At 39.6% G+C, this 13,280-nt stretch overlaps 2 protein-coding genes across 2 annotated transcripts; one reads left to right on the top strand and one right to left on the bottom strand.

Moving 5' to 3' along the window:
- The first annotated feature begins 246 nt into the window (after positions 1 to 246).
- On the top strand, positions 247 to 1,605 carry LOC115589626 (interferon alpha-inducible protein 27-like protein 2A). The gene is made up of 4 exons (XM_030430640.1): positions 247 to 458; positions 632 to 667; positions 803 to 964; positions 1,192 to 1,605. Exons 1-4 carry the CDS (start codon positions 449 to 451, stop codon positions 1,278 to 1,280), a joined length of 297 nt encoding a protein of 98 aa, XP_030286500.1. The 5' UTR covers positions 247 to 448; the 3' UTR covers positions 1,281 to 1,605.
- Positions 1,606 to 6,871: 5,266 nt separating this feature from the next.
- Positions 6,872 to 12,596, bottom strand: cnpy3 (canopy FGF signaling regulator 3). The gene is made up of 6 exons (XM_030431841.1): positions 12,340 to 12,596; positions 11,189 to 11,315; positions 10,506 to 10,602; positions 9,787 to 9,909; positions 9,250 to 9,367; positions 6,872 to 9,107 (listed from the first exon to the last, which is right to left on the bottom strand). The coding sequence occupies exons 1-6, from the start codon at positions 12,443 to 12,445 to the stop codon at positions 8,830 to 8,832; spliced, it is 849 nt and encodes a 282-aa protein (XP_030287701.1). The 5' UTR covers positions 12,446 to 12,596; the 3' UTR covers positions 6,872 to 8,829.
- Positions 12,597 to 13,280: the final 684 nt, after the last annotated feature.

The following is a 13,280-nucleotide window of genomic DNA, read 5'->3' as shown; positions in this document are numbered from 1 at the left end:
ACAAATGTGAGTGCGTACTTCTTACTTCCTTACCGCCCACTTTCAGCACACCACCCAACACCCAACTGCGAACTTGATCTTCATTTTGATCTCAACAACACACATGTTAAGTTTCATAACTGCTTCTTAAACAGTTGTGGCATGATCACAGTGATAATCATCAGCTCTTGATGCTGCTAAGTATGTCCTGAATGCAGGTTGGAATGAGCAGTCAGAACTAAACTGGCTTCACGGCTCTTTAGTGTTTTTGTCTTTTGTCTCAGTTACAGTCATGATGTACCACCTCAGATATGTCAATTAAGATAATTTCAGTTGAGTGGAGACAATGATTCTGCCACACCCTTGTTTGTTCAGATTCAAAAATAGGTTTAGTTTCTCCAGAAGTGAAACCTAACACACAGTATATAAAGCTCAGCCCACACACTTCCTCATCAGTCCGGGTAAAAATATGGCTTTATGTAAGTATCTCTTTACCTTTGACAATAGTGATACATTTCTGAATTTGAAACTACTGATACTTCTACTTTACTACTGTTTTCCTTAAATGTAATAATGATAGCAACCATATTAAATGTATTTGATTAAACCAGAGCAGCTGTAAATCTTGGTCTATTTTCATCTTGTGTTTCAGGGCTAGTTGCTGCGATTGGAGCAGGAGTAGGAGCATGTAAGTTTTAAGATTTTAATATATTGTAATGTAGAGAAGCCAGTTACATGCTAAACTTGCACAATCTATTATGATGTGTGCTAACAAATTATTAAAGTGTGATTAGAAACTGAGTTTCCTCTTGTCTACATGCAGTAGGAGCTTTGGTCGGGGTTCCTGCTGCTCTGGCTGCAGTAGGCTTCACTTCAGCTGGAATAGCACCAGGCTCCTGGGCTGCTGGCTGGATGGGATATGCTGCAGTTGCTAACGGAGGAGGAGTGGCAGCAGGAAGTTTGTTTGCTTTTTTGCAGTCAATAGGTAAGGGCAATTTCCAATTTCTTTGTTTTCTTAAATCAACTTTAATCTTCTTTAACTTTTGTATTTAAAAGGTGAGATGATCATTGCTGCAGTATTCACAGGATCAGTATACGTAAACAACTTCATATTGTGTTAACAGCTTCAGTCTTTGGTTTACAATCAAGTGTTACAGCACAATACACTGACATTACTGTGTATACTGGTGCTACTGTGTAATCCTACTGTAGGTGCAGCTGGTGTGTCGGCAGCTACCACTGCTGCTGTATCTGCCATTGGAGCAGCAACAGCGGTGGTGCTCTCAGCCGTGGGTTGCTAATGTGAACCTCCTAAAGATCTACAGCGTGGATACATATTATTAAACTATGGGTGAGTGATTCTATAGAAAGATGGTTTATGGTTGAGTCTCATTCCCAGGTCGTCAAGCTTTGGGTTGGTGGCTCAGTCAGAGACACTATTGTTTATTGTTGAGTCTCATTCATACATTGTCAAATATCGACAACTTGGGAATGAGACTCAACAATCAAACTTTTTCAGGAATTGCTCACCCCTTCTTTAGAGGCTACTGCAATCTATATCAAGCAATGTTGTCATCCAAACAGCTGACATTTTTGTCCAATAAATCTGTAAAACCTCCCACTTCAGTGTGTCGTCTGTAAATATTTTCATTCATTTCATAATCACCTGCAGGTTCATAACTATGAGCAGCAGTTTCTATTCAGGACACATGATCTAGGCCTATAATAACTTATATTCATTAATGCAGCTTTAAGTTGACTGACTCTTTTAATGTCTCTAAAACATACTAGAATCACTTTACCTTACATTTAGTAAAGATTTTAGTGAGACGCAAAAAATCTTGAGTAAGTTAATCATTCATTTTAGGTCCTATATGGAAGAAAAGTAGATTTTTGAGTCTCACTCGCAACTATCTGAGATGGTAGGGAAGGTCGACCACCACCCAAAAGCATCAGTTTTTAACAAGTTGGGAGTGAGACACAAAAATCAGTATATCAACACAGGACTGTGTGTTAACATGCCGGACAAAACACTTGTTAGGATATTCATGATTATCCTGAGAGTGGAAAATCACCACGATAAACTAATGCTGCATGTTTTTACCTCGATCTGTGATAAACTTTCATATCCTTCATCCCTACCGACAGGCCTGAAGTGTTTTCTGATTAGTTCTCACTGTAGCGCCTCTGCAGATAACTTGAACTGTCATGTAGCTGTTTATACAGTCAGGTTCCCCCCCTCTCTCTCTCCTCAGTACACTTCACTATATGGAGACACACCAGAGTCCTCCACGGGTCTAATTTTGCAAAACCGTCGTACTTAAAACCGCATCCGACCCGTTTCCCGACAGTAGCACAAATTACATTCCGCACCCGAGCCGACCCGCTATAAATTGATAACGACGCCTGCACCTGAAGCAAAATTAGACTGACGCAATTTTTAAAAATGAAAGTAAGCCAGCATGGGGAATGGGAGTTCTGGGAGGGCGCAAGCACGCATGAATGAGCTCATATGAAACATACATGCTTATCATTTTGAAATGCAGGCATATTTTTGTAGATGTGTCGCTAATGATTGTTTTGTTTTTGTTTTTTGTTTTTTTTTTGCACGTGACGCCACGAAAATGACAATCGCAAAACCCGACCCGCGCTCTCTAGGCGTCCGACCCGATCCGCACCCGTGTCCGACACAGGACATTATTTTTCACCCGTTTCATCCAAATTGTGCGGGTCACCCGTCGGGTACCTGCAGGCACCCGAACCCGTGCAGGACTCTGAGACACACGTTGGTCTGTGGCATTTTAAAGTTATATATATATATATAGAATTTACTAGTTACTGTGTACTTGTTCCACAGGACAGAAAATCATTTTAGAGGGCGTGCGAGAGACAGAGAGAAAGGTGAGCTTGTATACACACACACACACACACGCACACACGCACACACACAGCGGTGGGACAGATAATACCAGATGAAGATTGAAATGGGAGGAAGAATCAATATTTCCATTCAAACGTCTGTTTCATTTTCTCCAGATTAGAGGAGACTGTTTCTTTCTGTTCCATCACCAACCGGCCACCGGCCACAACACTGCCACCGTGTGTGTGTGTGTGTGTGTGTGTGTGTGTGTGTGTGTGTGTGTGTGTGTGTGTGTGTGTGTGTGTGTGTGAGAGAGAGAGAGAGCGCCTAGTGTCCTCACAGGGATGGAAAAAGATAACGATATGTAACATATGAGACCACTGAGGGCTCTCTATAGGTAACATAAACATGTGTGTGCGCGTGTGTGTGTGTCTGTGTGTGTGCATGTTTGTGTGTGTGCGTGTCCACACTTGGTACATTCCATTTCCACCGTCCACAGTGTCCAAATAAACTGTCAACCCTGGAATGGCTGATAAAGAGAGAATGTGTGTGTGTGTGTGTGTGTGTGCATGTGTGTGTGTGTGTGTGCGTCTGTGTGTGTGTGTGTGTGTGTGTGTCACAATATTTGTCCTGTGTTATTGGAGCTCTGAGGCCACAGAGTCTTCTATAAACACCCAGCTGTGAATTATTCAACAAATAAACACATCTAACACCTCACACACACACACACTTTATCTGTGCACACACACACACATACATATTCCGACAAAATACACATTTTAGAGATGGATTAACGTTACTCAACTGAATACATGAACACACACATTTTAACGGTGTCTCAGCCTGACCGTGAGACACACATATCCACACACACGCACACACACTCTGACGTATAACAAAGTGTGTAGATTTGATTGTTTAAAGGAGGAAAAGGCTGATGGATTGAATCAACTTTAGACACACACACACACACACACACACACACACACACACAGAGGCCATTTCATTTTGTCCCAGCTTAAGTGGATTTGTCTGTTGGTCAGTTCAGTGGAAGGTGAAACTAAAACTGCTGTCACGTTCAGTGACGGGGTGACACCTACAGGTCCACTGAGGTACTGCAAGGAAGTACCTGGTCATGGTCGAGGTGTGTGTGTGTGTGTGTGTGTGTGTGTGTGTGTGTTACATCACCCTCAGCATCACCAGCATCAGTTTATCAGTTCTTAGATTATAGTTATTGAGGAAAAACTCAAATCGGCCCAGACAACTGCAATTGGTGCACCTCTATTTACAAATTAAGGCACCTAAACTGGAACATGAAAACACAAAAACACCAATCATAGCGCTATTTCTCACAATATTCAACATCACAAAGGGTGAGAGCCAGGGCCCCACAACACTGCGTCTACATCTGCCTGTGTCAACACATCACAGCCCAACGATGACAAACTGACACACACCTGCCAGGTGCAGCGTCAGCAACACGTCAGCTGTGGACAGGCTCACAGAAACATAAAGACGGCATCAAACAACATCCACAACAAGACTCCCAGATTCACCTGCTGATTATTTTTTCATTATTGAAATCAACTGATTTAACAGAATAAAACAAATAAATGTGAATAAAAAAGAATTATCAGACTTTCCCAAAGCACAACGTGTCATCTTCAGTTGCATTTTCTGTCCGACAAATGTTTGAAAAACACAAAAATATTCAGTTTGCAGGAATATAGAAAGAGAGAAAAACAGCAAATCATCACATTTGAGAAGCCAGAGGACGTTAAACACTTCAGCTTGATAAACAATTAGAACTGCTATAACATTTAATTCTCTGGTGGTGAATGAATCAAACTAATCAACCAAAATACATACTGCATTTCAGTTCAATTTTGAGGTACTTTTACTTTAATAAGTTAAATCCATTTTATGGTACTTAATACTTATACTCTACTACATTTTGGTGGTAAATACTGAACTTTTTGAATCCACTACATAAACAGCTTTGTAGTTAACCTGTAGATCCAAACTATGAATACAAAATATAAAGCTGATCAAATAATAAATTGTGAGATATTGATTAAGATCAATCTATACAACAGTTTATTATTATGACCAGCTTTACCAGCCAGTAATTTAACATGAATATTTTCTAAATTTGTCGTTTTTCATAATGAGTTCTACTTTTACAGGTTACATATGACGGTATAAGCCTCTGTTGTAAATACAAATATACTTTAAAAAGTATACTTGATGCTCATAATTAAGTTCTTTTACTTAAATACAACTTTAAATGACTTTTACTGTAGTATTTTGAATGCATACTGTGGTATAACTGCTTTAACTGAAGCAAAGTCTAAATATTTCATCCACCATTAATGTTCATTTCAGCTCTAATGTGCAAAAGGAAAATAAAAGTTAAGCTAACAGCTTACCTTTGATGATTTCAGTATGTGTCTCCAGTCGTGTCCATGGCCCTCCAGGTGACCAGTCCTCCCAGTAAAACCAGTAGCTTGTAGTCCACCAGGTGATGGAGCCTCCTCTTCCGCAGCTAGCCACGTTAGCTACCTAGCTAGCCTACTTTACAACAAACGCGCAGGGAGCGGGTGTTTATTTACAATGACAGGATTTTAAATCGTCTTCTTTTCCTTCCAGCATCATTTTGAGACAAAACTAATCAAAGTTTCACATGAAAAACTTGAGTTTCCATAACTAGACGCTCTGTTAGCTTCCAGATGTTGTTCCTCTCTGCACCGTTATACGATGATTGACAGATAGCTGCCGACCTTTCTTTGACCCTTCGATACGCCCCGCCCCCTAGTTACGGTTGCCATGGTGACATTTTAGTCCCAGCAGCATGGTTAGCACACAGTTGCAGATTTACCACTAAAAGGCATAAAATCGACATTTCATTAGTATTTTTTGTAATATAATGTGTTGTTGATTTAAAATAGAGATAGATAAAAGCAGTTTCAGCCGAATGTTTATAATGCTAGCTTAAGTATTTTCAGCTGTAGCAAGCTAGCAAGCGAAAAACCCCAAACAGACTAGCCAAACTCTGTAGAATACTTTGAGTGTTTTTGTTATTTGTAAATTCATAAGACGGAGTAGTTCGACTTTTATGGAAATATGCTGATTCACTGTCAGTGTGTGGCTGAAGCTGGGAGGCAGTTAGCCTAGCTTAGCATAAAGACTGGAAGCATGTGAAAAAACAGCTAGCTAGCCTATTATCGCAGCTGACGGTTACAGATTTAACTGCAAAAAAGTATACTTTCAGTTTAATTTCTTTAATAAAATTGGTTAATAAATTCAAACGAAGGTTTAGCTTAGCATGACGACTGACAGTGGGGGATTAATGTCAAGACTGGGTCTATCTAAAGTGTATTACAATACATAATCCTACCAATAATTGACTTATTTTATCTTGTTTTATTTATAATTTATAGACAAACTGAAATACAAAAATTACAGTCTGTGGTTTTGTGGGGAGTTGTGTGCTTGAAGTATTTCTTTGTGAGCAACAGCTGGACCCGAATGTTGATAATTGTAGAATGTGAATTCTTCCCTACATCAATATAAACCTGATAATTACCCTCCGTTTCCTCAGTGACTCTAAGGGCCTGACTGGTAAACTGCAAAGCGTGTGTTAAAATAATAGAGTGTGCTACATTTTTATCAATTAAAAGCTTTTTCTTACAAGCTATATATTTATTTTAATTCTGTTTTTCCTATCAGACACCTGGATGCACCTTTCTAATTGAACACAATCTTATCCGAACAATGACGATGGGGCTTGAGGCTTAAAAGACATAAAATGTTATTTTTATTTTTACAGCTTTAATTAACTCTACTGCTCAAATTGAACTGGGTTGCAGGTCTGTAACTGTGCCTCCCTCTGGTGGTCTAAAGTCTAAATTTCACCCACAAGTCACCTGCAGATGATTGCTGTTATTTCACTTTATTGATAATGTAGCTGTTGTGAAGCACTTTGAGACTGAGACACACTTAAAGCCTGGAAATGATCAGTCGTTAAAGCTGCTTTTACAGAGTTTTCCAACCTGTGTTTATTGATCCACTGATGTGTCTGCTCACGGTTTCAAAATGCATCTCCAATACAACACAGCCAGCGTTTTACTTCAGAATAAAAATCTGTAAAAACACACACACAGATGCAAAACACACACACACACGCACACACACACCTTCAACGTCAGCTTGGGAGTCAACAAGCACACACACACACAGACACACACACACCTTAAATAGCAGTTTTGTACAGCACACCCACACACAGAGACAAAGACAATAAAATAATTATAAAAATTTAACAATTACAGAAACACAAATCAATGACATTTAAAAATAAAGGTACCTCATGTTGCATTTACTCATTAAAGGGGAATTTCACTGAATGTGAGACTTGAACAGGAAACATGGAAAATGATCTGGTCTGGTTTCCTTTACTGATATAAAACATGTTTGAGATATTACAATTTATGTTTTATATACAGGTAGAGTCTTAAACATGGCAGGCAGCACAATTGGAGCATTTAAAAAGGTAAAAAATAATAAATTAACTCAAAACAAATTATTAAAAAGTCCCCAGATTTCAGGTGGAATCAATATTTCAGTAAATACAAGACAAAAAGAAAACACACACACATTCACATTAGGAGGTGATACAGTATGAAGCTGCAAGTCTACATTCAACAGAAAGAAAGAACAAGAAAGACAGAAAGACAGAAAGAAAGAAAGGAAGACAGAAAGATTTCCCTTAAGCATCAATTTCTCAGTGCACTAATTTGTGTTCCTCAGTTGGAAACACCCAACAGGTCGTTAAAATTGTCCAACACAGATGAATCCAGTGTTGGTGTGTTTAAGACTACAACTTCTCATACAATTAATCATTTTTCAATCAAGTGATAAAATGACTTAGTTGATAAAATGTCAATAAATGGTGGAAATATTCCCATCACATGTTTCCAGCAGCAACATCTTGAGATTACTTTTGTTGTTGTTGTCAGATCATCAGTCCAAAACTCAAAGATGATTAATTTAAATCAGCTTCACAAGCGTGATGATTTGCTGTAGTTCTCTGGTTTATATGATTGTACGGTTGCAGCCAGTGTTTTTTGTCATTGTTGATTAATCATTGAGTCAGCAAAATGCCCAAAAAAACTGGAAAATGCTCGTCTCAGTTTTCCAGAGACACAAATGACGTCTTCACGTTGCTTCTTTTGTCAAACCAACAGAGCAAAACCCAAAGAGTCTTCATTTAATGTCAGAAATGATGAAGAGAAGCAGCAATTTAAGGGCTGGAGCCACAACATTTGTGACAATTTTGCTTAAAAAATGACTGGAACAATTCATCGATTATCAAAGAAGTTGGCAATTATTTTTCTTTTAATCTACAAATCGACGAGTCGTGCTGGTTTATTGAACAGGTAATTTAATAACTGTGAGTTTGGAGACGTCACTTTGAATTCTGGGAAACAAAAATGAGCATTTTCCTCCATTCTGTCACATTTTATAGACTTAATAATTCATCAAAAATCTAAATAAATTGTAATGATTGGTCTAGTTTTAGACCGACAATCATATAAACCAGACAAATATAATAATAATAATAATAATAATAATAATAATAGTGTTTAATTTAGCTGATCGAGTGTATGATGTATCATAACCGATGGAGACAACCGCCAAGAACACAAACATTTTGAAACACTTTGATGGAATGAAATGGACTTAATTATAACTGGGAAACAAAGATAACATTTCTGCAAGTTCCATCAAAATTAACCTCAATTTGAAAAGCCCGATCGTTAACAGACTGCATGTAACAGTACCACATCTGACTCAGCAGATTCAGTGAGTCGGACTGGAACGGTTGAAGGGAGAAGCTGCTGTTACTAAGAGTTTACTTCTGTTCAGGAGGTCCGGACCAGAACCAGAACCAGGAACCAGAACCAGGAACCAGGAACCAGAACCAGGGCTCACAGCTCCGTCTTCTGCCCAGGAAGAGGCACCTGTGGCTGGATCTCCTCGTCCGACGACACGCCTCCGTCCGTCTTCTCCACTGGAGCTTTGCTCTTTTTCTTCTTCTTCACCTTCTTCTCCTTCTTCTTCTTGGTCGACTTCTCTCCCTCCGAGCCGCCGTCTCCTCCCTCCTTCTTCCCTCCCTTCTTCTTTTTCTTCTTCTTCTTGTCCTCGGCGATGGCGGCCTGGTCTCCCTTCTTATGTTTCTGTGGAGTCCAGTCCTCACTCAGACAGGCTGGACACAGAAAAATAAATCAAATTGAGGGTGACAAAGAGGAAGGTAATAAAAAGAGAAAGAGAAGAAACAGAAAAGTAACAAAGTAACGAAGACAAATGATGGAGAGAGGAAACCAAAACTTAGAAAGTGTGTGTGTTACCTTTGTCCTGTCCCTTGAGAACATGTTTGTCACACAGATACATGGTCAGGTCTTCTTCCTGGTTCCCTTTGTACCAATCCTCGATCACCTCCTCGTACTGCTCCACCATCACATCACACTGACACACACACAAGTACGAGTGTCCATGAATATCACACAAGTACAATTCAAAAGGTTTAGGGAGTTTTGTCTCACAGGAAAGATGTTTGCTTGTTATGTTTTAAGGTTCTACAGTTGAAATGTTGTTTATAATATATTTTGCACAGTTTTTCTTTCCTGCCATCAACTACAAAACTATTACAGAAGAATCAGAGTTCCTTCTTTGCTTTTTTTCCATCTGTGATGTAACTTTAACATCCTGTCCTTCTTTTGGCAACAATATATTTTACTCTGTGCTAATCTGACACTGACTTTATCTCTACTGCTGCCTGCTGTTGGAGCACCACAGTTTGTTTCTCTCAGCAAGAAAATACATTTAACATAAATGTTATTAGATGAAGGATTTTCACTCATTCCAGTGAATTCTGGTGAAAGCACCTGTTTTTTAAGTTCGGCCACTTCTGCTGACGTCTCGTTCCAGAGCTCGTAGGGAATATCCATCACCACGTTCACGCCTTTATTCACCAAACCATGAAGGGTGGAGAACGTCTCTGACATGCCCTGAAAACACACACACACACAGACAGACAGACGTAACACTGCTGTCACACAGGAGGCAAACTTTTCAAAATCTTATACCATGAAGCGTCTCGTCTTCATGCAAAAGTGAAACACTTCCAAACTGCTCTGCAGCTGCACCACCAGCACCACAGGACGGCTTTTATCTCAACGCAGCTGCAAGAGTGTGACCTGCAGAACATGTGTGACCTTCAGACAGCAAACTAACTGCTTCTATCTTCATATAAGTTTGAAGACAGGTCCTTTTTTGCTGTATTGGACAAAATGCAGGAAAAAAAAAAAAAAGTGACAGTTGACCGAAAAGACAAAAAGCTAAATGCAGCTGTACTTTATCGAGGGACATGGTGGTTCTGCAGGTGTCGTGTCTGCATGATCACTTCCTCAATCTAAATATGAACCAGTAAACTGTCACTTTAACAGTCTGGAACACGAAACTGACAGGCCACATGAAGCTCAACAGTAACGGCTGCGAGAGTGAACCAAAACACACACACAGTTGGAAGATCTGAAAGAAGAGTAAAGTACCCAAATCTGTTGACACAACACACACACACACACACACACACACACACACCGACCTTGGCAAAGCGGTTACTGCCGGTCCTCTCTTTGTGCAGATTGTACTCCAGCAGCCTCTGACACACATTTTCTACAACCTCGATGAATCTCAGGTCTCTGAGGGGAAGACGGAAGAAGAAGAAGAGAGAGAGAGATCAGGACACCTGCCGTTACATCGCTCGCCTCAGAGCCACCAAACCCCACTGAAAAAAACAACGATTTTACCTCACAGAACATGGGACGTTACAGCTGCCTCGATCAGTTTAGTCAGTGTGTGTTTTTGTAAGTTTAAACCTGCCAGCTGAGGTGTTCTGTTCATCTGACTACTGTGTTGTGTAAATTATGTAAAATAAAAAGTTATTGTACACCCGCTGCTGGTAGCTGAAACTGAGATAATTTAATCACGTTAAAAGTTATAAGTTTTAAGTTGAAGGCTCGACGACACGGAGCTGTTACCACACATCCACCACCAGCCTCAGTTCAGCTGCAGCTTCCCTGTTCTATAATAAGTGTCTCCACAGGAACCGAGACCTGACCAAGTTCCTGTCCCCTGCTGCCGAGAGTGTGTGTCAGAGTGTGTGTGTGAGTGAGAGTGACAGTGAGAAAGATCCAGAATCATCTGAGCTGACTCTCCCCCGGCAGACAGCAGAGTTGTTGGTTCAGTGTCTGCTGTGAAGTGACCTCAGATGTAAAAGTCACTCACGACTTGATGTATTTGATCGGCGGCGCCCCCTTGCTGTCTATGAAGTTGTAGTTCCTGTCGATCACCTCTTTGGTCTTCCCCGTCTCGTGGAACGCCGACTTCATCTCGATGCTGACAAACTTGCACACTGGAGGAGGAGTGAGAGTGAGAGTGTGTTTTTAATAGAGAAACAGATGTTCTACATCTGTAAACTGGATCTGCACTGGTTTACATGTTAACAGACGAGAGAATGATAGCAGAGGAATCACAAAAACCGGTTTAAAATTAGTCCCAAATCACGCAAAAAGCAGTGGTTGATGTGCTTTAGGTTTAAAATGTCAAACTCAGGACATCTTGTGGTTACAGTGCTTCAATAATTTGGAGGATTATCATCAAAATGTGTCTTTATGTGAAGTATTTATGCTAAAAAACAACAAATATTAGCCTACATATCATTATCTGATGTGTAGAATCAAAACTTCTCAATCTGTATTGCTCTAATATCTATAACCGGTGAGACTTAAATTGATATTACAGCCATCTATGTTTTATTGGTTCACACATCATGAATTCAATGGTTCTATATATAAAACTAGTATTTTCATTTAAAAAACTAAGAGTTGAAAAAAAAAGGTAGTTGCATGATAGTTGCTTTTTGTTGCATGACTGAAAATTTTTAATTTGTTTATTTCATACATAGATACATGAATTTTCAAGCTTTGATTAAGGGTTTGAATCACTCATTCTTTATTTTTGTTCTAGCTCATGCTAATAACATTAGCTTTAGTTAGCATAATTAGCTGAATTAACAATGGTGACATCATTATTTTTTTTTTGTTTTTTTTATATATTTTTTCCTGAGCCGATTGTAGAAATACCAGAAGATTTAAAAATATAAATTAGCTGCTGATCAGACTCACACATTATGACACGAGTGACATTTTGTTCTTGTGCTGTTTAACGTCAGCTGATGTTGTTGACATGTATGTAAACAGTGCTTGTAACTTAATAACAGCTGTAATCTAACAAACCTCCGTGTCTAAACCACCACACGGTGATGTTACAGTCCATGTCCCCGGCTCTCCCCCAGCTCTCCCCCGGCTCTGGGCCCCTGCAGGTCCTCGGACCCTCCTCTGAGAACCGAACCGAGCTAACACCAACACTTAGCTTACCTTCACATTTGTTAGGAAGATGAACCCAGTCATCCTCTCCTTCTTTCTTCGCTGCTCCGACCGACGAAATCACCCAGAAAACCGACAAAAAACCCGCTAAATTCATCTCGCCGGCTCAGTCTGACTCTTTGTCCGCGTATACAAGTGGTTTTGTCGTTAAAAAGCCGACAGAGGACCGTTATTTCTCTGTTTCCTCATCCTGTTCTGGCTCATCACAGCTGCAGAACCCAAATGTAATCACTTCCGCCTTGGGCGCGACGCACGCTGAGCTCCCGGCCAATCAGAGAGGTAGTAGTGGCAGCGGCTGGACCAATGAGAGGCAGAGGAGGGCCTGAAAGATTGTAAAATATAAGAGGTCTCACTCTGACCTTATTTTAGGGCACAACCAAACAGGAAGTGGACTTCTCATTTATTTTCCCCTGTTTTGACTGAATGTTTGAAACAGCTATAATAATAATAATAATGATGATAATAAGAATAATAAGAAGAAGAAGCATAACAACAAAGGAGTAAGGGATGGAAAAGTGGCATGTTTTAGTTTTGTATATATATATATTTTTTATAATAACATAATAAGGTTTAAAAAAAGGGGAAAAGGGGTACAACATTTGTAGTTCTTCTACACCCAGGCTTATACATATTTTTGTCCAAACCTCAAGAGATAAATTGAAAAATAAAAATACTCTTTGGACCTCAGAGGGAGAAACAAGTAATTGTCTGGTTAAACACTTCAGAAGCGGCTTGAATTTGGGAGATGAACCAACTAAATATTGTTATGTCATTATTTGTTTTTAAAATCAGGCAAAGGTTGTTGTTCTCTTAGTTAAGATGAGAGTCCAAAGAAAGCATCAAGTATTTCCAATCCCTTAATTATTCATATTTAATTCCTTTTTTCCTGGAGACCATAGAGGAAAAAATGTAAAAGGCAGTCTTTCCACAAG

The sequence above is a fragment of the Sparus aurata genome, chromosome 10, assembly GCF_900880675.1.
Source record: "Sparus aurata chromosome 10, fSpaAur1.1, whole genome shotgun sequence".
Lineage (NCBI taxonomy): Eukaryota > Metazoa > Chordata > Actinopteri > Spariformes > Sparidae > Sparus > Sparus aurata.
This window is presented reverse-complemented; position numbering and strand designations above follow the sequence as displayed.